This window comes from Camelus ferus, chromosome 12, assembly GCF_009834535.1.
Source record: "Camelus ferus isolate YT-003-E chromosome 12, BCGSAC_Cfer_1.0, whole genome shotgun sequence".
Classification (NCBI taxonomy): domain Eukaryota; kingdom Metazoa; phylum Chordata; class Mammalia; order Artiodactyla; family Camelidae; genus Camelus; species Camelus ferus.
The window spans coordinates 32362794-32389191 of NC_045707.1; the positions used below are offsets into that span (position 1 = coordinate 32362794).

A 26398-nucleotide genomic window follows, 5' to 3' on the forward strand; every position below is an offset into this window, starting at 1 on the left:
GTTTATGGACGAAGCCCATGCCTTCCTCTAGGCAACACTGGTATTGATCCACAGAGGTTTTGAAATCTACAGAATGCTCACAAGTTTTTAATTTAGTATTTCGCTCTCTGATTGTAAGTGAATAATTTGCCTTTCAAAGCTCTGATGTCCCATTTCTTTAGTATTGCTTTATTTAAGAGGACGCAGCATTAGAATTTTAAATCACATTGGCAACTTGAAGTGTCATTTCATAGCCTTTACTGTTGTTTTTGGTGGGAGAGAGGCAGGCATCTCCACAGAACGAGTGAGCAGATCTAATCTCGCATGGTGCTGGTGAGGAGGGGACAGGAGAGCGCTGGACGAGCTGGAGAGGAGTCTTATCCTGAAATGCTTATCTTAGGCGCTGTTACTGCTTTAAAATGATTTAATTGTTCAAAACAAAACAAAACATACAAAAAGTTTGTTTTGGAACATACATTTAGTTTTTTTTTTTTAATCAAATTCTTTTAGTTCTAACTAGAATCTCAAGTTATTGGAGGAGGAAGAAATCTTGGGATATGGCTAGCAACAAAATTTCTGAGCACAGTGCTTAGTGGAAGGAATTATTTTTGAGATTATTTGTGGTATGTGTATATATGCATTTGATGGTAGTAGACAAGTATTTATGGGACCTTTAAATACTTTGGGGGATGTGGAAGGAGTATAATTCTATCAACTAGATACAAACTTGAAGATGGTATTAATGGGAAGGGGTGAGGTTCAGCTGCTAATGGGTACAAGGTTTCTTTTTGGGTTGATGAAAAGTGTAAAGTCGGATCGTGGTGGTGGGTGTACAGCCTTGTGAACAGACTAGCACCATTGACTTGTACGCATCAAGGGGGTGCATTTTATGGTATGTGAGTGCTGCCTCAAGGGTGTTTAAAAAAAGATCCTATTAATGAATTCACAGTGCAGAGGAGATTCCAAAATTGCCTGTGATTCTGCTTTCCTTTTTCCATTCTCCAGATCTCCCAAAAGTAGTTGAAATGAAAGATAAAGAGGACCAAACACTCTTCTCTTCTGGCAGTGGGGAAATGCCGAGTGCGTGGCCCCAGATTTGTACAGTGAAAGTTGTTTACATGAGCCTTGAGTCTATAAGCCCAGAGATAAGAGAAGCCAGGCTAAAGACCCACTCAGGCAAAACCTGACCAGAGAAATGGGCCTGTTTGCCTGCTGGGAAATCTGGAATTTCCTGAAACTGGTCCCTTGATTTGTGGACAATGCTAGGCTGTCAACAAAGGAGTAGTGCAAAGTTGGGGTAGAATTGTGGCACGTGCGGCGACACGGGGGAACCATGAAGACGTCATGCTAAGCGCGATAAGCCAGGCACGGAAGGACAAGCACCCTGTGAATCCACCTACATGAGGCACCTGGAATCTTCAGCAGATTCACAGAGACCGAAAGTAGAAGGCTGGCTGCCAGGGGGCTGGGGCGAGGGGAGCACGGTGGGGGCTAGTGTTGAGTGGATATACAGTTTCCTTCCAGGAAAATGAAATCCTGGAGATGGACGGTGGTGATGGTTGCACAGTAACGTGAATGTGCTTAATGCCCCTGAGCTGTACACTTAGAAATGGCTAGAATGTTAGGTTCTTTGTTATGTTTATTTAGCCACAATAAAAAAATAATAAAGTAAAAGTAAAATCACTTAGAGGGGAAAAGGATAGGACAGGGTACTTGGATTCTCTACCAGACTGAGCATCTTTTTTGGTGGCCTTGCCTCTGCTGCTGTCCTGAGAGAGAGAGAGAGAGAGAGAGAGAGTGAGAGAGTGAGAGAGGAGAGAGAGAGAGAGAGAGAGAGAGAGAGAGAGAGAGTGTGTGTGTGTGTGTGTGTGTGTGTGTGTGTGTGTGTGTGTGTGTGTGTGAGAGACAGCCAGGGTGCTTAGGGAGGCTCTACCTGCTCCACGTTCTGCCCATCCCTCGTGGAGCATCTCCTCTGTTCCAGAAACTGAGCTCGGCACTGAGGAAGAAGGAAAGTGTGCCCCCAAGGCATTTATAGTCCAGAAGGAGGCTAGGGGAGATGCATTTACTTTACCCGCCTCCAAAAAGTGACATTGCCTTGTGCTCAGCTGTGGTAGGAAGTGTGGGTGGCACTATTTAGGCAGTACTTGGTGTGTGTGTGGGGGTGACAGTGAGATGTCTGGAAGCCTAATTTAAAGTAGTAAAATCAACATGTGGCTGAAATCCGATGCTTGCAGACAGTACGGACTCTTTAAAAAGACAGTGTTTCTCTAGAAGAATAAGACTTGTCTATGGCTTAAAAAGTTCTTCATGGAAAAAAGAGACCCTCATGGTGCTGGAGGAGCCAGCAGGATGAGGATGAGGTAATCTGTGTGATGGCAACTGTTTCCTGAGGCGACGGAAGACAGACACAGCTAATTCCTTAAGGAACTGTGGGCTCGTCCGTGGAGGAGACTGAAACGCAGACGTGAAACAGAACATGTCTACAGAGTGTCAGTCCTTTCAGGGGCTGTAACAAAATACCGTAGACTGGGGGGCGCGTATGAACCACAGACGTTACTCTCTCAGTTCTGGAGGCTTGGAAGTCCAAGATCAAGGTACCAGCAGATTCAGTGTCTGGTGGGGCCTGCTTCCTGGTTCACAATATTTTTGCTGTGTTCTCACATGGCAGGAGGAGCGAGGGAGCTGTCTGGGGTCTCTTTTGTAGGGCCACTAACCCCAGTTGTGAGGGCTCCACATGAGTAACCAACCACCTCTCAAAAGCACCACCTCCTAATGCCATCTCTTTGGGGTTAGGACTTTAGCATGGTAACCTGGACAAGGTACAAACATTCAATCTAGCAGAGCATTACATATGTAAGAATTAATTTGGTAATTACAAATTGTGGAAGAGAAGCATGAAAGTCAGGTGGGTCAGTGACCATGAACTCTTAGGAGAATCTAGTTTCACAACATATTTAATGTTTTTAGAAAGAGGTGGTTCTGAGGCTGCCTTCTTCTGATAAACAGATTGTTTACTGGGGAGGAGGTGGGGGGGGGAGATGGAGTAGAGGTGAAGTGGGGCAAGTATGTGATATTTTTGGAACAGTGTGAGATGCTAAGTAATTTCCTGATAAGATTAGTTTCCTCCTAGGTTAAACCTGCACTGTGGTCATTCTCTTACTAATGAAAACGTCAAAGGGTGTGTGTCCTGAGCCCTGAGCACCCTCGAAAGAGTTGGCTTTGAGATAAGGGTGGGATCAGTTTTCGTGGAGTACCTTATTTTGATTTGAAGTTTGTGAATTTCACAATATAAGTAAGTCACAGTCTTTATTTTCCTTGTCACTTTCCCACTGGATGTGTGTGTTGTGCGGAGGGGTGGAGGTATTGCAACAGTTCAGAATACAGCAAAATTTGAAAAGTCAAACACTAAGAATTATTAACCTAATGTTGCTGGAAACAAGTCCTTTAATTTTCCAGAAGAGGAAAACTAGGAAATAATTACACTAGTGAAAAACACTTCTTCCTTCCTGCTTGCTCACAATTCCATTCTCCTTAACCAGTTACATTTTTTAAAAATTTTATTTTAAAGTGAAAGCAAGTTTATTCCGGAAGATACACACTCCATAGACAGAGTGCAGTCCGTATCACTCAGAAGGGAGAGTGGCTTAGGAGATACACACTCCATAGGCAGACTGCGAGCCATTTCAAAAGGCGAGAGGGAGAGAGACCCAAAGGTGTGGGGTGTTTAGTTTAAAGTAAAAGTAGATACACAGTCTATAGACAGTACGGGCTCTCTGAAGGCAAAAGAGAGTCTGTAATACGTATATTAAAGGAAACAAGTAAAGAGCTGTCTCATTGTGTTTAAGGCTGTGAATGTTACCGAACCAAAGTTGGATCCACTTCCCCGGGCGCGGTAAAGCCAATCTATTGACGCCGGGTTGGGGTGAAGGAAAATGCAGCCTTTATTGTTAGGTAGTAGACAAGGAGTCCTGGACAGCTAGTGCTGAAAAAGCCCAACTCTCTGATGGGTTTCAGGGAAGCACTTTTAAAGTCCGGGTGAGGGAGTGGCGTCCCAGGGTACATGATCAGCTTGTGCACAGTTCTCCGACTGGTTGATGGTGAGGTCGTGGGGCCACGTCACAGTGGGTAACGTTATCAATCCTCTGGCTCCTTTAGGTCTGGGGTCTAAGTGTTCATGGTCATCAAGGAGTTAACATCTTCCATTTGGTGGGGTTTTAGCATCTGTAAAACAATGCAGGAAGTGTGCATCAGATACCATTATCTGGGTACTTCAGAGAGAAATGAGAGCAGAGGAGATGGGGGAGGGTCTGTCCTGGGAAGGCTCCATCAGGTCCTGCTTGGTTCCACGAAGACTGAGGAGTTTGTATTGGCCTGTATCTTGAGAAAACTGCTCCCAACCCTGGCTTGGTGCTGTTAGCTGTGAGGGACAAATACAACTTCACATTTTGTAAGTAAAGCTAATAGTCTGTTGTTGATCTAATTTCTTGACTTTTAGGGCATAGTTTACAAATATATATGCATTTTAAAAATAAATGGTGACACTTTTCATTTGTTTTTCTTCGTAAGAGCAGGGGAATTTCTTTTTAAAACAGATTTCCCCCAATGACTAAAATAATACACACTCAAGGCAGAAAACTTGGAAATTAGAAAAAAATGGAGAAGTTTCTGGAAAATCTCTTCCTTTCAGGGAAACTGTTGGTTTTGTTTTGAGCAAAATTCATTCCTGCTGATTTTCCTTTGTCTCATCCTAGCAGTTCTTTCTGGTTTGGAAAGTCTGGCTTGTGGAGGGCTTGTCAAGGACATGGCTCTCCTTCCCTGCCTCCTCTCTGGACTCTTGAATTTGGAGGACTTGGGAGGCAGTCACCTGGCCTTCTCACCCTGTCAGCTTCCTGTCTTTGAATTTGTTAAACATTGAATTCCATGGTCTGGTTAATGGAACATCTCGGAGCCCCTGACTCATGAATGTGTGTCCCTAGGGCTTGTGTCTAAGTTTGGGGTTTGACAGTCAGAATGATCTTATAGAGGGAAGGAGCTCTCATGTGGGAAGTGTTGGGTCCAGATTCTGGCCCCAGTACTCATTTGAACTGTAGCGGTGACAAGTTCAACTCAGCTTGTTCATGTGTGAGTGGTGTTGACTGAAGGAAAAAAAAAAAAAAGCACAACCTAAAAGTTGAGAATTATGTTTTATTTGGCGGACACAAAGAGGACTTAAGCCCAGGAGACAGCCTCTTAGATAGCTCTGAGGGACTGTTTCAAAGAGGTAAGGGAGGAGCCAGGATATATAGGCGTTTTTTCCAAAAAATAAATAAAAATTAAAAACCAAAAAAACAAGAAGCAAAAAACAAAGAACAAACAACCCCCCCCCCCAAATGAGATAGCGGAAACATCAAAAGATCAACGTTAATTAAAGAAAGCCAGACATCTCAAGTTAATGAATTAAGTGCTTTTCTCTGTAGGGAAGATGCAAGAGCCTGGGCTTATTGAAATCATTCCTTTGATAAGCACCTTGAATATTAGTGCCAGTATCCTGTTTTTCTCCATCCTGAATCCCCTCAGGGTGCATAGTTGGGGGCAGCTGCAGTGGCTGATGGCTTGATGGCTGCAACATCCTCTGTGTCCTGATACAGCAGGAGACATTCTTTGTCCATGGTGGCAACTCTTAGATAAAACATCTGCTTTATCTGGTACCTAGCAGATTCTCAGAAAGAATCCTTTCCGTGAACTTCATGCCCACCAAAACCAGTTTGTTTCTTCCGTTAAGCAGTGTTTACTGAGCACCACCTGGGTACCAGGCCTTGCTTGAGGTACCGGACCCCAGAATAGAAAAATCCCTACCTTCAGGGAGCTTGGATTCTTGTGGGGGAGGCAGTAATAAACAAGGTAGCTAAATATATGATATATTAAATAATGGTAAGTGCTAGAGAGAAAAGAGTAGAGCGTGGAAGAGGAGATACGGGGGGTGTGTGTACTGAGGGAGAAGGAACATTGAGTTATTTAACCTGTGATGTAGCTGCATGTTGTCTCCATGTGTAATGGGTCTTTATGCTCCAGCTGGAGGCCACAATTTACCCCTGTTGAATATAACTTCCTTGCTGTCCCTGGCATGGTGTTTGAGGAGGAGGTGGGTTCTGGATCTTGCCTGGCTGGGAATGAGGGCTCGGCAACAAGGTAGGGTTGGTAGGGTTTGACAGGTGTGTGTGTGTGTGTGTGTGTGTGTGTGTGTGTGTGTGTGGTCTTTGGATATCCATGGAGAGTGCTTAGAATAGTGTCAAGCATTCAGGAAATTTTTGCTTTTATATGTTAACACTGTATTATGTCCTCTGTTATAAAACTCAAGGCTTTAAATAGAACCCAGACAGGCCACTTTCTTGGAAAAAGTGCCCAGTACTGGAAGCAATAATTACATAAGAGCCAAATTTGGAGCACAGATGTAATGTTGAATCCCCCACCCCCATCTTTCCCACACTGGTACTTCTCTTTTCAAATCTCCCATCTTCTCTCCTCCTCCCCCTCTTTCACCCCCTGGGGCCATTTTGGAGAAACAGGTTTTAAGGCAGGAACCACAGTTAATGTATATGACAAAGGCCCCTTGTGAGATTATCTACTGAATCAATAGGCAAAAGGAAGAAACTGTTCTCAAAGAATAATCACATTTCTAAAATGTACATGGATAAAGGGAAGAGGATGAAAAATCCAACAAAGATGTGCTTGCTGACTGATGGGGGGAAAAAGTACAGTGCTTTCCTAAACCCTAGCCATATCTTATTTAGTGACCAAATTTGGGTTTTGGAAAATATAGAAATCCATTCAGGAATGCAAGCTTATTCTATGTGATTTATACCTGCACTTTCTCATTACTTCTCAGTGGTGCTCTTAAATTTAAGGAAAAGGATCATTTCTGATATTAAACTTCAGAAATGTTATTGAAGACTTCTGCTAATTATTTCAGTTTTCTATGCAGTGAAGTATTGTGGAGAGTTTTAGAATTTACATGGCTCTGGGTTAGAATGTCAGATAACTTATAATGATGGCTGACTACCATCATCATTATTATTACTATTAGTAAACTTGGTGTTATTAATAACACTAAGTGAAAATATAACATTAATAATTAATGTTTGAGGGGAGGGTATAGCTCAGTGGTAAAACACATGCCTAGCATGCATGAGATCCTGGGTTCAATCTCTAGTACCACCATCAAATAAATAAATAAATAAGTAAACCTAATTACCTCCCCCTGCAAAAAAAAAAAAAAAAACCCCATAAAATAAATTTTTTTAAATAAAAAAAAATAAACATTAAAAAAAGAATTAAAACTTAAAAAAATATTTATAGCTAAGGCATGGATGTAATCTAAATGTCTTTCGACAGATAATTAGAAGTTGTGGTACGTATATATACAATGGAATACTACTTAGCTATAGAAAAGAATAAAATTATGCCATTTGCAGCAACATGAATGGACCTAGAGATTATCATACTAAGCAAAGTGAGTCAAAGACAAATATGATATCACTTATATGTGGAATCTGAGAAATGACACAAATGAACTTATTTACAAAACAGAAACAGATTCACAGACATAGAAAACAAACTCATGGTTACCAAAGGGGAAAGGGGAGGGGGAGATAAATTAGGAGTTTGAAATTAGCAGACACAAACTATTTTATACGGGATAAATAAACAACAAGGTCCTACTGTATAGCACAGGGAACTATACTCAGTAACACATAATAACCTATAATGAAAAAGAATATGCATATGTGTAACTGGATCACTGTCCTGAATACTGGAAATTAACACGACATTGTAAATCAGCTATACTTCAGTTTAAAAAAAGGAATGTGTACCAACTGGGCAATCGGATGAGGTCTCTCAAAGTTAATATTAAGAATTAACTTAATGGAAAAGATTCTGAAGAGAAGAAAATATAGATGTATGTATATGTGTAACTGAAACACTTTGCTGTACATCTGAAACTAACACAACATTGTAAATCTACTATACTTCAAAAAAACAAAAAACAAACCAAAAAAACCCCCAAACTATAAAACTTTCTGACAGAAGCCAAATCAATCAGGTTAAATTATAGCATCTATGTTGTGCCAAACACTCACACACATCAATCCATTTAATCATCACAACAACCCAGTGAGATGATAATTACTTCACGTGTAAGAAGACACTGTGAAATCACTATAATTTCTCTGCGTGTTCACTCAAATGCCTTCATTCAGAGAGAGAAATAAGCACAGATACAAGGTGTGGGTGGTGTGATGCTGCATTCTAGAACTGTAAGATTTTCATTTCCAGGTAATGGAGTTTTGGGTGTATCAGAAGTTCTCAATTGCTAGGTGTAATGACTGGGCAGCCTGCTGCTTCCCTTCAAGTTCCCAAGCTGCCTGGGGAGCCTCTGCACCAGGAATCCCGGGGGAAGAGAGAAAGAGAAATCATGACTGTCTCAGCCTGGTCACCAGATACCCCATCTGGGCAGGCCTATCCATGGGGATTTTCCAACCTGTTTCCTTCCCTGCAAAATAGAGATTACAGGCTGGACTCTTCATTCCTTTGGGAACTGAGAATAATCAGTTTATCCAGTTTATTTCCCAGGTCGACAGATCAATTTAGGAGAAAGCAAAGTTAGAAACTTCCTGGGAGTTTTCCGGAAGACTCTGCAAAAACACCAGACCTTTAGGATTCCATTCAGTCGGCATTCACAGGGCCCAGTATCGTGGGCATGAAACATAACGGTGGTTCCGTATTGTATCCATAGGCGGACTGGGCTTCTGCCCTACAGAAGGCTGAAGTGCTTCACACGCTGCCCTGTACTAGTGACCTCCTATGACTTTTCAACTCAGTTGTTCTCTTGATCAACAAAAGAAATCTTTTTTTATTTTTTAACGGGATGCAATTTATTTAAATGGAGGTACTGGGGATTGAACTGAGGACCTTATGCATACTAAGCATGTGCTTGCTTTACCACTGAGCTATTTCCCTCCCCCCAAAAAGTGATCTTTTAAGGTAAATAACATTTTTCTTTCCTTACTTTCTAAATCTCTTAATCTCACTAAGCCTCAGTTTTTTTGTCAGCAAAATGAACATGATATAAATACCTGCCCTCAGGTGGCCATTGTTCATTGTAACCAAGGTAACAGATTTTTCTCCTGGATTCTAGAGGTCATTTGGTATGAGTAGAGAGGGCAAGGTTTTGGAGTTGGCCAGGCTTCCCGTTCACGTGCTACCTCGGTTCACACATCTGTACAGTGGGGTTAAGCTTTCTACCGCAAGTGTTCTTGAAGGTTACCTGAGGTCTGACCTTTGTTTAATAACCTGGGCCAGGATTCCGTTTCCTTAGATCGGTATTGCACCCTTCACCCTGAAAGCCTTGGATGTTTACCAGTCCCCCAGTTCTTTCTTTTTCAATCCTGGCTCAGAGCCTCGGAAGACTTGGTGGTTGGGGGATGGTTCTCAGCAGAGGGGGACTTGGAATTTGACTGTTTTAATTTTGATTTTTTTTTTTTAGGAAAATTATTCTTAAGGAAGTAAAGTCCTAAACTGAAAGAATTTTAACTTGTCACACACACCCTAGAAAAACTTGCATCACACCTGGAATTGATTTTGTGGTCAGGAGTTGAAAGTGGCCTCTTTTAACCTTGGGGGAACAAATGCCTTTCAAACCTCAATATTCTGCTTTCTTTTCTAGGACATTCTTTAAGCAGCTGTTTGAAAAGTTTTATTTTGTTATGCGTTTCATAAAGTCCTCACTTTATGAAAAAGTTCCAGGTGAAGAGGGGTAATTAGTGGCTTCAGTGAGGGGGTGAAGCACTGGCACATTCGTGCAAGGGATCTGGCGCAGAACTTGTACGTTGTGGTGCCATGCCGTCCCTGTCTTCGCCTTTCCTTAGGTGTTCTAGATGAAACAGGTCCCCCCGCCCCCCACTGTTGTTTCGGTGATGACACACGGGGGACAAGGATGCAGCTCTAAGCAGGCGAGTATCCTTTGTTGGATACTGTGGGTTGACCCTCCACTTTCCGATGTCTGCTGCTTGCTTCCTGTCCAGATCGTTGGTGAAGCACGCACAGCTTGATCCGCATGTTTGTTTCAGGCCCCTAATACGTTCATTGAAGTAAATTCTGTTTCTCTTCTTCCTTCCACGTCAAATCAGTCTTTCTAGTCCACACTTCCCAGCTGAGCTACCCCTCTCCCTGCGTCCCCCTCCCCGCCCCAGGGTGTGGGGCGGTGGGGTGGCCAGGTCACTGACCCCTAGCCTGGAGGAAAGGTGGGGCGGGAGGGCGCTTCCTCCAGGCCTTGGACTTCCTGTGCAGCCTGGAGGGAAACGGAGCTGGAGGGTGTGTGAACCCTCAGGTCATACAAGCCACACAGACATTCTTGCACAGCGAAGAAAATTTAAACCATTGCACCCTCCCCCCCAATTAATGGCAATTCAGTTTCCAGGGCAACTGGAATGTAGCTTTTATTTATAAATTGATCAACTGTAGGGTGATGTTAAAAAAGCTACTTTTCCTTTTGTCAGTCGTTAGCAATAGCAGGTTGTTGTTTTTTTTTTAAATAGCGGGAGCAGCTGTCTTCATTTTCCAGACTGCAGTGGCCTGTTTTCACCTGGGAGACCTCTGGTTTGCGCTCTCTGGCAATTCCATACGTTGACCTTTGCACGTGCATTTGGCTGCAGGTGCCAGCTTTGGCACCTTGATGCCTCTGCTCTCAGCGTTGGAGTTGTTTATCTGGGGGTGGCCCGCCCTGCGAGGGCAGTCGGCACATCAAAGCGTGTTCAGTTATTCTAGCAGTGTGCTAAACTGCTTGTGTTTACTTTTGTTTCCAAGGCTGTCGTTTAATTTTATTTTTTTAATACATGAAAGTCTTTTTTCTCTCACTAGGTTTTACTCCCCGCTTTGCCCCCTTCCCCATGAACAGTCACACAGACTAGAGAAGTTTTTGAAAGTCTTTGTCGAAGTTTCGTACAGAAAGAGAGGGTAAAAAAAAAAAAAGCCCCAAATCTCACCAATCAGGCATAAACTCTCTTAACATTTTGGAACCCCTCCTTCTACTTTTCAGGTACATAGTTTGTTATACTGGATGTACAGTTTCCCCTCTGATTTTTTTTTTTCATTAAAAACTGTAGGTTTCATGTTAATAGATCCTCAGTACACAGACCCAAGGCTACCCCCACCCCACCTCACCACCAGCCGCCCTCGTCCCAGTTTCTTCCCTCCTCCTTTCTTGGCTGACTTGGCCTTGAGTCAGACAGACCTGCTGTGAACCTCACTTAGCTCCTGCACTAGCTAACTGCATGTCCTCGGGCACCTGCATTCTTCTAAGCCTCCATTTTCCTATTTGCAGAACAGGGACCAGGGTGATCCCCAATTACAAGTTATTAGAATTCTGAGTCAGGCTGTGAAGGGTGCGGCGTGGGGTGTGGAGCAGGGGTGAATGCGGCTGCCGCCGCCCTCCTGCCCGCAGCCCCTTCCAGGATTTGGCTTGGCTGGTTCTGCTTGTCTGGTTTTGGAAGAAGAACCAGAAAGGAAAGGGAAGCAGAATGGGGGAGGTGTTCCAAGAAGCCTCCCTCCCCCTGCCCCCGGCTTCTAGGTATAAAGTTCTCGAGCGTTTGCTTAGGACACTGCCTGAACCCTCCAGGGCCGGACGTCGGGTGGGATCAGCCCTGGCCAGTTCAGTGAGGTGGGAGAGGTGGGCCGGGGGCGCCAGGCCCGTGGGCGATCTCCTTGCAGGGGGGTCTGCCTCCCTAGTCTGTCCTCTTCTGGTCTGCCTTTGGGTGGCCCCCACCCGACTCCCCCCAAGCCTCTGGCATTCTCCTGATGACCTGCATGTTTATCACCCCATCTGCGCCTAAGCAGGAGGGCAAGAAAGGATTTCTGTGGAAAGGAGTCTCTTTACACACTGCTGATGTGAGGCTCTCCAAGGTACTAATCCACCTGATTTGTACATGAATTGCTCTGACTTAGCCTTTAATTACTCCAGGGGACTTTCACCTCCTTGGTAGGTAGGAGAAAGGCCATTCCTCCGATAAAACCAATAAAACCGGACTCGGTGGCGCTGAATATGGAAATGGTTCTTCTTTGCCCATTTTCTGCAAGATCACTGTCCTTCTGAGAGTGGAGGGCCATGGAGGGGTGTCTTTCTTTTTCTTCATGTATTGCCCGTGAAGAATGAGTCCCGTGCACTTGGTACTTCAGCCATGCCGTTTAAGGACTGTGAACAGACTTAGTCAAAAAAGCCACCTTGAGTGTGGTGGATGGCAGAGGAGAGGAGAATTCAGGAAGAGGCGGTGGGTTGAATTTTATGAGAGCAAGAATGAGATGAAACAGCTTAATGCCTCATGGCCCCCGTTCAGACTCCCAAGTTTGTCTCTTAAAAAAAAAAAAAACCTTTCAAGGTCTGGTCTTGTGGCTTGGAAGGATTGCCGATTCTCTCCCTACTCCTGTGGTGCCATCTCTGCACCTCAGATGGTACGAGAGCCATGTCTGCAAATGTGTTTGGACCTGTGCATTAGTAAGCCTGCACTGAGCAAGAATCGAAGGTTTACAAAGCCAGGCCTTAAAAGAGCTGAATGTGACTGTCTCCCTGGACACTGTCAGCCTGAACAGGTTGCTGTCATCTACATTTTAAAACTCTGTGTTGCCTGAAGACAGAACCTAAGCTGCTTTGAATTTTTTTACTCCGCAGTGGCAACTTAGACTCCGTAGTACAGCTGGCAAGGAAGAAGACCCCAAGAACCTTTCGGATGAACTTGCTTCTGGTAGTTCTTCTTGGAGTGCTGGTCTACAGACATTTCTTTTTTTTTCTTGAGACTCTGCATCCTCTGTTCAAATGAGGTTTCAGCTCGCAAGGTGACAACATGTTTTGTTTGCAAGCCTGTGCCCTTCGTTTTCAGATTCCTGCTGTCGGTGGAGTGGGAGCCTGCTGAGTTTCCCAGATGGGAAAACTGCCTCCTGCCTCCTGCTTCCGGTCTGGCTTCTCTCCAGACGAGCCTGCTTGTTTCCTTTCTCTGGAACCTCTCCTTGTGGCCAAAGGTTTCATCAAGGATGTGGTGGTCACCAGACCTGACCTCCACACTCTGACCTTTGTAATCGCCTCTAGTGTTGCTGGGCTCACCTCAATTAGGGGGACTGTGGCTTCCAGAGCTGTGACTGTAACTTCTGCCAAGGGGGTGGACGGCTACTGGGGGACCCAGAGAGCCTTGAGCAGTGACATATTTTAATCTAGAATTTAGGGTGGGCATCAAGTCACTGCTCGCCATTGTCACGTCAGTCTCTCTTTGCTCCTGGCTTCTCAGCCATCTCTTATGCTTATTTTTCCAGTTAATTCTCCTACTGCCCAGTGGACTGACTTTGTAAATACCTGATTAGGGTGGTGTTGTAGATGGTACTGAATCTTAGAAAACTTACTGCCAGGAAAAGGACCGTAATCCAGTGGTCTCTTAGTAGTCAAGGAAACCAAGTCCTGGAGGCCACACCTTTCTTTGAGACCTGAGAATCCACTGCCTCCTCCATTCTGACCTTGGAGAGGTGGGTGGGGGAAGGAGTGCTGGCTCACCTGAGGACACATTCTTTTTCTAATTATCAAAGCTGGTTAGCAGGATTTGGATGTGCTTGGCTCTGAGGCCTCTCATAATCTCTCCTTTCTTCCTTACCAGGCTCACCTAGAATTTAAAGAAGGTTAAGCCAGTTGTGAAATGTATCACCTTTCAGAAACGAATAGCATCTTAATCCACTCCCTTTGAAAACATGTCAGACTGGGATCTGTAAGCCTGGGTGTAATCTGGTACGCCCTGAGGTTGGGGCCTCCAGCTGGGGCACGCTGGGGAGACTGGTCCAACTCCAAGTTTGTTTTCTGGCTCCAAACAAACGAGTGGCTGTTTGACGATTGGCACGAGACGCGGTTTTAAAAGCACAGCCATATAGGGTATGGCAGGCTGGTAACCAGGGGGTTTAACGAATGAGGTCATGGAAGGCCCAGATGAAACGTTTAATGTGTATCACAAGTGCAATTAATCTTATTAACGTGCTGGGCCCAGGCCTGCTCTCCCTGCCCCGGCAATGTGGGGGTACTGGAGGGGCCCCTTTGAAGGACTCTGTTCTTTGATGCTACAGATGGGTAACAGAAGTGTATCACACTGGGTATCTGGTATCATAAAGGCCTTTTGTGTGCCCGTGCTGATGCATTCTGCTCTGAGAAGCAAACAGAAAAACTTGATGCAGATTGATAAGAGATACAAAAGAGGATGGATTGCAAATGCAGTTTGATAGCTGTGGACTCTGGGATCAGACTGAATCATGGCAAAGGAAGGGAGTCCCCTCGGTGCCCAGTGTGCTGCTCAGTCCAGCACAGTATTCCAGGAGTAAGATTTAGAAACACAGGAAACAAACACTGGAGAAGGTGCCGAGATGCTGAACCTGAACTGATAGGTTAGCGTAGGGGTTCTGAGGAGAGAGAGGTGAGCGAGGGCTGCTGTGGTGAGGATGGCTTCCTGGGTGGGGTGGCCTCAAGTAGGAGGGTCACAAGGTGAGGGGGCAGGGTCGGGGAGCACAGGATGCTCCTGTGGGAGAGATCAGCGGGCCCAGTGTATGGTAGGGGAAAGGCTGGAAGAATTTAAAAGCAAGGGGTGGCACACTTTGCCTCTTTCACAGTGCGTGGAAGAGAAGACCAGTGCAGGATCGCATCCTTATAAGGCTGCTGCCCGGTTGTTTTTCAGCCCATTTTTTTTAGCAGTCCTCTAAAATCCCAGCTAGACTCCCTCCTGCCGTTCTCTCTGTTGTGTAACAAGTAGCCTTGGGGACAAAGAGGTTTAAAATTGTGAGTTCAACAGATGTGGTTTGGGTGTGCTAGGATCCTCTAATGAATACGGAATCCACTCGCTACGTGAATAATTGATAAGAGAAAAGAATTATCTGTTCCTGTGTAATGTACCCATTTGCTCATAATTAATGAAGGTCACACTTGAACCACTATTAAAAGTCTGTTCTTTCCAAGTTTCCTTGTTGTGTGCTTATGCGGGTCTGTCACCTGCAGGACTTCTCAGAGCCTTTAATGTTTGAAAGTGCATTGGGAATCTGTGAGGGTGGGTAGTGGAGGAGGAGGGGGATGACCCTTTCTGTCCACAGGGCACCTTGGAGGCTGAGCGGTTTGTGGGGCGCGTGCTGCTTGGCAGTGCTGTGTGCTCCTGCCCGGGCCCTCTTACTGCCCTCTGTTTGTCCATTTACTTTTCCTGCCCATAAGATAACAGCATCTCTCGAACCAAGGAGGGTGAAGGGGCTGTTACATCCCCCCTTCCTTTTTCCTTGCTCTGGGAAACAGGAACAGCAAATGTCTTTGATGGCTGTACAGAAAGGTTGCCTACAAGCTAAATTTGGGCAGGATGAGTCCCTGAGTCCTCATATAAATGGAAATGGAGCCCCAGTTCTATCTCCTGCCATTAAAAAAAAAAAATAATCTTCCCATGTGGCAGGGGGAACAACCGGAGAGTGGCCGGGATGAATCAGCATGCCTTGGCCGGACACCAGGATAAGCATGTGTCTCTAGACGTGGCACCCAGCCGACTGTCAACCCTGGTGCCATGAGAACACAGCAGCAAGCAGCACATCGTGCTTTTAAGGTCAAGGACAGCAGCGCCGAACATCCCAGAAACAGGAGTTCTGGTTCTTTCCTTCAGGAGGAAGGTCTTCCTTGCTCCAGAGCAGTTGTCGTTTTACTTTAGCTTAGCATTCTGCTGTGCTTTCTGGCAGGTTTTCCTTCCTTTTTGTTCATTTTCACCTGCGCGCATTCCAGGCCAGTACCGCTCACTGTCCAGTAGAGTCCTATAAGCTGCATGTGGCTATTTGCATGATTTAAAATTAAATAAAACTTAGAACTCTGTTCCTCATTTCAAATTCTCAGATGCCACGTGCGGCTGGTGGCTACTCTTTTTCGGACAGTACAGATACAGAATGTTTCCATCCTTGCAGATAATGCTGTTGGATAGCGCTGATGTGTATCAGCCATGCTGATCCTCATTTGGGGAAACTTTCTGGATGCCCTCAGCGCCTCTACCTATTTTAATGTCTTAGGGGTCGCAGTACCACAAGTGAGGAACGTCTGAGAGACATGGGCTGTAAATACGAAGCTGGCCCCGGTGGCCCTTCCTACACGCATTCATTGGGGCAGAGCAATACATGCTCTCAGCCTAAAAGATCTCGGGGCTCTGTGGGTTTAGCTCAGTGTGACAGCCCTTCCTGTATTCATCACAAGGTTTTCACTTTGCACACCTAAAAGGTATCTCAGGACAGTGTTTCCCTGCTCATCACACTTTAAAATCTAGTTCAGGAGCCTCTAACCCAACTTGTTGAAAATTTCTCTTGAGCCCTCCCAGTGGCTTGCTCGCTTGCTCCTGGAAATCACCGCTTCCTACTGTGCTTATGCGCAAGGCTGCTTTGATTTGCTGGTTGATCTCTCCCTGATTTTGTAGAAAGATCTCTCCCAGACAAGATTTTTCTCTTTTGTTTGGGTCCATGATACTTTATTTGATGTCTTTGCTGGAACAGAGGCTGGAAGGAAGACGTGTGAAGGAGTCATTATCTAGACTCCCTTCTGCTCGAGCTATCCCTGGATTCCATTTGCAAGGGAAGTGTGGTCTTAGGATGAAGGGGGCTTGGTGTTTTATTCCGCACACAGTATAAGGCTGGTGCTTGTTCTGTCTGTATTGCACCAGGTACCCCAGTCTGTCTGGGACATCAGTAGGTGACTGCCTGTTTCTGCAACTGGAGAGGAGATGGAAAGTAGGAATCCCTGAGTTTGGAATTGAGCCTCACTTAGAGAAGGCACCTGTTGACTTGGCAAGTTTACCCTTCTCAACTGACACAGGCTGGACCTCAAACTGGCCAGGAGTCAGAGCAGCTGAGTGTCTGTCGTGCTCCTGTCATGGGCACGGTGCATATATTGTCCCTGACTTAATTGGGGTATCTATGCCATTTGCATTTTTAAAAAAAGGGTCAGTAGTTTTTTTCTTAAGAGATATGTGATGCAAACAAAACACCCCACACAGGCAAGGGGGTGGGGCTGGAAGTAAGACAAACTTGATTAGGCTATGAGCCAAGAAAGGGCAGAAAGGCAGGGACCTACACGGTCTCTCCCAGCTTTAAGTGCTTGGTACAGAGCCAGGCCCCAATAGGCACTCAATAAATAGTTGTTGAGTAATAGGTTGTATTATATTTTCAAACAGTTGTATAAAGTATATTGCTTGCACATTTTAAAGAGATGAAAGCTGACTCAGAGAGGTTAAGTAATTTGCCTTGGTCACACAGCTAGGACATGGCAGAGCTGTGATTCAGACCTAAGTATGCCTAAGCCATGGACCACACGCCTTCACTAGGCTCATATAGAGGGAGTGGTAGGGCCAGATTCATCGTGCCTCTCCCCCTCTCTCTTTCTCTTCTCCCCCTTCCCCCATGTAGTTACTCTCAGATGTTTTGTTTGTTTGCTTTTTTATTGTTATATTTTTAACTTAAAAATATTTTATGCTGTGCACCTTAAACTTATATAGTGCTGTCTGTCAATTATATTAATAAAACTGGAAGAAAACTCTAATTTTGGTACAATTTCAGAATTACAGGAGAAAAGTTAGCAAGAAGGGCATAAACAGTGTTCAGACCCTTTGCCCAGGGGGGGGTGTGTGTGTGTGTGTGTGTGTGTTCTTAGACAGTCTTGCTTCGTGAGCCTGGGGTGGGGCCACACTGCCTGGGATTCCTGTGTGTCTGGGAGGTAGGGCGTGTCCCTTATGAAAGTTCACCCGGTGTAAAAACAGCGATGTGACCCCACCCAGGAACTGGGGCAAACCCCAGCGCAGCCCTCCAGGGCTTGCTAGATGTAAACACGAGAGAAGTGTCTTGGGTTTATAATTCTGCAGGGAAGAACTCTCCCTCTGAGAAATTGGAGGGTTTGGGGACTATAAGAGAAAAGTGGCTTGTAAAAAAGATGGCTTGTAACTTGCCCAAACAGACGCTCTCAGGCATGATGGCATCATACCCTCCCCGGCTGCCAAGAACAATAACGGCTGCGTTCACAGACGCCTGTGTTCGCAGACGCCAGCACCCAGGCCGTTTCCTCTGCTCGCCATGCAATTAAACATGGATGTTTGTGCTTCGCTGTATCGGTTCCACGCCCACTGCACGGGTTTTTTTTCTTTTTTAAACCCTCTCCTTCTTGTTTTCACCTTAGTGCTGTTTTGTCCCTACTCTGTCCCTCTGGGTCACATCCTGCTAAGACAGCCGTGTTCTCAAAGGCGTTGTGTTTGGAGGGCAGGCGGGAGGGGACTCTCTTCTAAAGGGGTAAACAGTCTGGAAGTTTTCCAAATCAGGAGGCTTTCCCCGGATCTTGACACTGTCCTCCATTCCAGGGCCTGAGCTTTCCCTCTCCTGCCAGCTCCTTCCCTCGGAGCAAGCGTGGTTGGTAATCATCTTGGAAGCCTCCTTTCTTTGACAGTCCTCACCCTCACTCGACCTGTGCTGGACAGAAAGTGCCGGGAGGGTAGAGGTGGTGGCTGACGTCCCCACTTGGGCAAGGCAGGGCCCACAGCTTCTGATCAGCAAATATTTGCTGAATGAATAGGCCTCGGTGTACAGTTGCTACAATTACAGTTGACTTAAAAATAGGAGATCACAGAAAAGAGTGTAGATCTTAAAGGTTCTCATCACAAGGGAAAGAAAAGTTAACCATGTGTGGGGATGAATGTTAGCTAATCTTACTATGCTGAGTGTTTTTATACACATAAAATCATTATGTTGTACACTTGAAACAAATACAATGTTCTATGTCAATTATCTCAATGCATTGGTGGTCATTTTCTAATGTATGAAAATATTGAATCACTATTCTGTACACCTGAAACTAATATAATATTGTTTTGATTATATTTCCGTTAAAAAAATACAGGATCACAGCCCTTTAGGTTTTAGCTGCTTCTCTGGGATTTGCTTTCCAGTTCATTTTGTATTAATGAGATTTTTTAGCTTTGGAAGGGATCTTGGAGACCTCTGGGTCCAACTCTTTTCTGTTATTGCTTCCTACCGTTTCCTGGGTTTTTAATCTCTGAGAAGGCGGGAGAGCTGTTACACACGCACGTCTGAGTCATCCGTATGTGGACGACCCAGGGCGAGTCTCTCTTCCCTGACTGGCTTGCTCCTTTGGACTTTCCTCAAGATCCTGGGAATGCTAACATGAGGGGGTCTCAGGGTGGGTGAGAAGTCCAGCAGCATCACCAAGACATGTGATTAAGGACTGACCAAAATGACTTGACCACGCTGCTCCTTGCTCAAAATCGCTCCCCTCGCCCCTCCTCCTTCCCCCTTAGACTCCTCCTTCTTCCTTAAGCAGTAACCCCTAGGGCTACAATATTCGCGCAGTTCGCTGTTTTGTATGTTTTTAATGGTGAGCCTTTGGTTTCCTCCATTGCTTGAATGGAACCACCTTGTCCCATTGGTCACACCAGTGGAAGCCAACTCTGCAAACAGACCCTATCAGGCCAGGGGAGATGTCTACTCCAGTCCCTTTATTTGATAGGAAGTGAGGGTTCAGACAGGGAGGTTCGTAGCCCAGTGCACGGGGTTAGCTGGCCATAGACCCGGGCTGGACCAGGGCACTTTCCACAGCATCCTTTGCCCTGCCAGCATCACACCCCACACCCATGAAACGGAAAATCTCTTACTGTATACTTTTTAGGATATGCTTTGAAGAGTCCTCAGACAGTTCAAAGTGAAAAATGAATGTTGAAAAAAGACCGTCTGACTTTCTACCTCAGCTGTGGCCTGTAGCGGCTGAGTGTGGACTGGAAGGAGCAGGGCAAGCAGAGAGATAGGAGACATGTTTTAAGTTTCCTTGGAAATAGTCATTGAAGCTTCTACAAAAGCTTATTTCTATCTACAGGTTTTTTTCCCCCCTCCTAACCAGTGATACCAAAAATAAGAGTGCTTTGGGGTTTTACATGGGCAGATGGAAGGCTCCCAAGGGACTTGGAGGCCTGTTCCTGCAACTGGGCAGTGACCATGCTGTCCTGTGCTGCTGCTGCCCCAGTGCCACCCACCACTGACCCCTCAGCCCTCACGGGGACAGTGTTGGAATCCAAAAGTTACCGAGATGACTTGTAGTCAGCACACCCCTCTGGGAGTCTACAGTTAAGGGACTTGAGACCTGATTGGATCTAGAGCTACTGTATACCTTTAAAGTGTTCCTGCAAGTCCTGCTGTGGCCGTTCCGTGTGCATCTCTAACCCCAGCTCACAGCAGAAGGTGGGGCAGATGCCTGCTTGGAGAACATCCAGCTGTGAGGATGGAGTGATGCCTCTGGCTGGAGAAGAGGTACCTTTTAAAGGTTGGGGAGTGAATCATCCAATCTTGTTCTTCCTCTTTTCTTTTCTTTTTTGTTTGTTGTTTTAAAACGGTAGTTTCTTTTATTTAAAAAAAAAAACTTTTTAAAAATAGAAGTACTGGTTATTGAACCCAGGACCTTGTGCATGTTAAGCATGTGCTCTGTCTGAGCTATTACCCTCTCTTTTCCTCTCTGTCTTGAAGATTGTTAGGACCCTTCATCTTTTCTGAGTTGCTACTCTGGTTTGAATCTGATTACGCAGCCTTTCTTTAAGTTTTCAAACACCCGGGCGGGAACGGTGGGGACCTATTTGATTTAGTGGAAACAACATAGGGGACCTGGATGGAAATTGAGCTTCTTTTCCTAACCAGTTGGGTTGTTTCTGGAAAAGGCACTTGACCTCAGTAAGTCTCAGTGTCCCTGTCTGTAACGTGGAGACACTAAATGAGGACCCCTGTGGAAATACTTGGAAGTCTCAGAAAACCGTGGAGTACTTGGAGGTCCCAGTTGGAGTCACTGAGGTTGGTGGGAGGGAGGCTTCGGGACCAAGGTTTCAGGTGAGTTCCAGCATGTCTACAGAGCAGTGAAGTTTCTACTGGCAGGTTAATTTCCTTCCTAGAACTTGATCTCATCTGGAGTAAAGATGCCTGCTTGGTTGGGTTGTTGGAAGAAGTACAAGAAATACAAGTCAGGTGCCTGGTATGCCTGGCTTCATGGGGCCACAACACTGAAGAGTGGCCATCTGTGGTCACATAATAGTCACCGCATGATGTCACGCACTGGTTGAGCTCTTCAGACAAAACCGGTTAGTGAATTCTTCCCAGAGACGATAGGGTTCAGCTAAAATCCTCCCCTCCAGAGTACGGGGAGGCAAGGATGGGCTGAGATTGGAGGGGTTGGGGTTGAGAGTGGCTGGGTCCAGGAAGTCTGGCTACTTGTATCTTGACCTGAGTATTTGTTTGGAAAATTTAATTACCTTCTGGTAGTTGTGTAGAATTTGACAGGTCAGTGATCAGTGCCAGTTGAACAGTTAATAACTACCGTACTTTTTGCTGATAAAGATGGTAAAGCTATAAAGGCCATAACGTTCATAGGATTTGCTGAAGAGAAAAGACACGCTTTTGGTACGTGTCTTTTATTGTTTAAACTAGAAGCAGCGAATCTAGCGGGCATTCTTGGGGAATGATGTTTTTGCAGAAGTCAGTTTTTGCAAAATACTATTAAATGAAGTATTGCTTTTAGTCACTGACAAGTTAGTTTTATTTGATACATCCCTCAGGAGGGCTGGTCTGAAGGAACAGGGACCATAATTGGTGGATGAGCCTGGAGAGTTGGACAGTAAGGGGTGTGCATGCGTGTGTGTGTATGTGCGTGCGTGCGTGTAGGTAAAGTGCTCCACATTTCTTCCATGGAATGTAAAAAAAAAAATGCTAGTTTATCCATGTTTTTTTCTGTGATTGCTCATGTGTGGCATGTCTTACTTTTCTTTAGGATGTGGAGAAAGAGAAGGAAACCCACAATTACCTCAGCAAAGAGGAAATCAAAGAGAAAGTTCACAAGTACAATTTAGCAGTCACAGACAAGCTGAAGATGACCTTGGTGAGCACGTATCATAATAATACTGTTCAGGTTGACACATGTTGAAAGATAGACATGAGATGTTGGTACTACAGTCTGTGTGTCTTAAAATCGCCAGGTCACACCTGCAGGTGTTTAATGATCAAGGTATGCAAGATCGGAACATGGGATATTTCTGCATCATTCAAATGAAAGCTGTGTTTTGAAGCAGCTTTATCTCAAAATGAGCCAACACTTATTAAAATTTTATTTTAAAAGATATTATGACACCCCCCTCTCCCCACCAAAGGATTTTTAGCATTGAGTGTAATCCTTGCCTGGTTAACGTATGGGCGGTAACTCAGATTCTAATGAGGCCCTAGATAAGTTTTATCTTGTGTAAATAAATTTGGAAGTGTCAGGAAAAGGATTTTGTGCCCATGGATTGGAACAGAATTGAGCTCAGATTTTTCTCAGCTGGTTGTGGGTGTGAGATGAAGTTTGTAATGTTCCGCTTCCGGCAGCGTTGGTTCAGGCTCCTGCAGCTTTGTGCCGATGGATGCCGTTTGAAGCTCGGTGGGGAGTGAGGGTGTAGGAGGGAGCAGCTTAGGCTGGGTGACAAGGAAAGGGGAACTGACAACAGAGCTAGATGCACGTTCCTCTAAACTGCTCCGGCCTCACCCGTCCACTTGGTGACTTTCCTGGAGGCACCTGCCTTCCCTTGGTGCCAGCGCCCAGGGCGCTTGGACCCCTGCCTTGCAGTCTGTTGACTGTGAACTGACAGGGTTGAGCAAAGGATGGGGTGACCCAGTTAGAAGAGGCCCTCCTGAGTTCTGTGACCCTTGGGGAGGAGCTTTTAAATATAAGCCCTTGTGATGAAGGATCCCCCCCTTGTGGGGCTCCCCCACGAAGGGGAGACGGTGGCTGATCTCAAGATCATTCCTCATTATTTTGGCAGTCGTATTTCTCCTTTTTCAAACACAATTTTCATCAAAGTAGAAAAATGCCACATCCCACCCACTCTTGGGAGATTAAAACAGATGCAAGTTTCCATGTTGTTTCAAAGATAAAAAAATGTTAAGTGTTGTATAATTTTCACAAGAATGAATGAGTGAATTAGCATTATAAAGTGATCTTGTAGAAAGGAAGAAAAATAATGGATCATAAAGGAGGGTTTCATGTTCTCTGTTAACTGTGTTAACATTTATAGATGACACCTGATGATTCGTTTAAATAAAACAGTACATTTTTTTCTAAACATGCTAAAGGTAAAAAGTAAACAAGACCATTATGACGATCTTTAGCACTAAGAAATAATTCTACCACCAATTAAGACAAATGTTAAACTCATCAAACAGTGTGTTATTAAATATGCAGGGTTTTTGTATAAAAGTTATACCTCAATAAAGCTGTTAAAATACACGTATATATAGGAGACATCAGTACCACGTTACATCAAAAAAGACAAGTGCTTGTGTTATAATGTCTTCAGTTTACATGGTAGCTTGAATTTGTTTTAAAACTACAACTGCTTGAGGTGCCTGAAAGGCCTCGTCCTGTAGCCCATGCTGTATGGGACGTGTGTGACAGGAGGACGTTTAAGCAAAGTGGGTAATCTCTGGTGTGTCTCATTGTAGCCACTAGGGATGAAAATAGCTTGTTTTCTTCCCGTCTGCTCCTCGTTGCTTGAGTATTTCAGTCCTAATTGTGACTTTCCTTTTTGGTGTAATAGCCGGTCATCAGTTGGGGATGTTTCCTCTGAACAGTTAGCCCGCACACATCCCCAGGCTTTAATGAGCCTGGCGGTTTGGCCAGCATGTGGCCTGGTGGGTTGTAACCTTACCCTTGGGCCCTGACCTCTCACGTGTAGCTTCAGAGGCGTGAGTCCTGGACTTCAGTCACCACATCTGCCCCACAGACCCGGCCCCTGGAAGCACTTTCCTGGAGTGTGTTGACCTCCCCCGAGTCACTCCCTGGTGGGCAATCTTGAGTGACATTCTGCCCCCAAACTGGAAAAGAAGTGAACAAGAGAGTGTTTCCCCTTCCTTTTTTGGTTATTTTGTTTTGTTTTTGATACGCCCCTTCCTTAAGATGCCCAGCTAAGTGTGTGTTTTTCTTCCTGCTTCAGAATTCAAATGGGATTTACACTGGCTTCATCAAAGTACAGATGGAACTCTGCAAACCATCACAGACTTCCCCGAACCCTGGAAAATTCGCTCCCACTAGCAATGGCTGTATGAACACGCTTCATATCAGCAGCACCAACACTGTCGGGGAGGTGATCGAGGCCCTGCTCAAGAAGTTCCTTGTGACCGAGAGCCCTTCCAAGTTTGCACTTTATAAGCGATGTCACAGGGAAGATCAAGGTACCTCGCCACGCTTGAAATGAAACTGGTCTCTGCTTTTATTTGGTGTCTTTCGGCCTCATGAGCAGGAGGGAGACTGATGGGTGTATCTCTGTCAGTTATGTCAGTGCCCAGGGACAGATTCTGGAATAAATGGTGGTCACGGCAGGCGCTTAATGCTTCCTGGCTGTCCATGTTTTGGAGTTGGACAGTCGTGGGTCTGAGGAGCTGAGACGTGTCCATATGTGATGGGTATCTGTTGAGGATTTTGTGATGTGCACAGGGGGATAGTTTTTTGTTTTGTTTTGGGATTGCTTTGATTTTTTTTTTTTTAATTCTTTTTTTGTAGAGGAGGTACTGGGGATTGAACCCAGGACCTCATGCCTGCTAAGCATGCGCTCTACCACTTGAGCTATCACCTCCCCCTGGATTGCTTTGATTTTAATGCTCTTTTGGACAGAAAAGAATGCCTCTGGGCTCAAAGCTTTCAGTGGCACATTCCACTTCGGATGTGCCTCTGCATGTGGAGTGGCTTGTTGGACTTGGATTCCCCGAGAGCCAGGATGGGGAAGCACACGTGTGTTAGTGCACATTTCACACTTACACATAAATGGCATGTCCGGAGCGTGCCGCCCTAGGTGTTGGCCCTGGGGCATTTTGGCACCCTGCCCCCCCAGGGGCACATGCAGTAGGTGAATAACATTTTGATCTGAGGTCTGCCTGTCTGAACTTAATACCCACATTCAGTGGCTAGAAAGAGAATATTCAATTACTGCATGAAACTGAATAAGCTGGGCCAGGTACTCGCGGAGCAGAAGCTGATACCAGTGGTAGACAACAGTGATTCAGTGATTCACTCAGTGCTAATTCGAACGTGGCATGAATGTGTGAGCAGTCAGCTGCTTGAGCTTTCTCTAGTTTTTCTGGGTAGAGCCAACAGCAGCTGTAGCAGCAAATACACTCATCTTGACATGATGGGAGTGTCCTGGAGTCACCTGGGGCTGAAACCCAGCCAGTTACTAAGTATGCACACGTTTCTTCAACACGTACTGTGGGCTGGCATGTGGGCTGGCCCTGCTGAGTAAATACAGAGATGAATAGGCCAAGGTTCCTGTCCCCCAGAGGCCACAGGCTCAAGCATTGTGGGGGAGGTTTACATCCACAAGGAAATTGGAACCTACAGTGCTTTTGTATCTGGAAGTACCAAAATGATACAGACCAATTCAGGTGACATTTTTGTCCTGCCAGCTTCTGTCCCTGCTCACCTGGACTTCAGCTACATAATCTGACAGTAATAGCCTCCTACTGATATGTTACCCACAAGAGCAAATCTCTTAACCCACAAGGCAGTGAATGCCAGAACCTGTGTGTGTGCACGCACACACAGCATGAAACACCCACAGCTGGGCTTAAAGCCGCCAGAGCTTGTATTCAGACTGCATCATTCTGTGGCTGCTAATTTTAAATTAATCTGTAGGGAGATTTGCTTCTAGACCTCCGATTTCATGTTCTTGGGGTGGTATATTTTTATTGTTTTTAAAGGAGTGGCAGATCCTTTTTAAAGTTCATCTTGCTTTCTAAAAGGAGGAGCAGAATTAATTATAAGCCCATTTTGGGAGCAGTACTCATTTACATTCATTCTTGAAAATTATTTCCTTTTTAATCAAGGCACAGTTTAGATTGTGCAGATAGAGTGGGAATAGTATAGCATTCTTTCCACTGCGGACTGTTCATTGGTAACAGGTGAGGAGGATGGTGCCGTGGGGTAGCACGGACTGTTGCCTTGGTCTGAGGGAAGGGCATGAGGGTGCTGGTGGGGTCGGGGGAAGGATGTAACGCTCTGTTTGTGACACACCCTTGCTTCTTCACCCAGTCTATGCCTGCAAGCTCTCGGACCGGGAACATCCACTCTACCTGCGTCTGGTAGCAGGGCCCAGGACAGACACACTTAGTTTTGTTCTTCGTGAACATGAAATTGGAGAGGTAAGTGATTGTTCATTCTTGCTTTAAACTCTACAGACCAGCTGGCCCTGTTTTATTGCTCTGATCTGGTGACTTTACCACTGCGGAGGAGGAGGGGGCAGAGTTGAGAGGGAACCTGTCTGCCTGCCTGCCTGCCTGCCTGCCTGCCTGCCTGCCTGCCATG

At 45.4% G+C, this 26398-nt stretch overlaps 1 protein-coding gene across 1 annotated transcript in view; it reads left to right on the top strand.

Annotated features, from left to right (window-relative positions):
- The window catches only part of RASSF3 (Ras association domain family member 3), a 65533-nt gene that overhangs the window by 32923 nt on the left and 6212 nt on the right, over positions 1 to 26398 (top strand). Inside the window, exons 2-4 of the mRNA XM_032493332.1 lie at positions 21842 to 21949; positions 24036 to 24273; positions 26126 to 26235. Coding sequence (XP_032349223.1) covers positions 21842 to 21949; positions 24036 to 24273; positions 26126 to 26235 — 456 coding nt within the window. The remainder of the gene's footprint in view (positions 1 to 21841; positions 21950 to 24035; positions 24274 to 26125; positions 26236 to 26398) is intronic.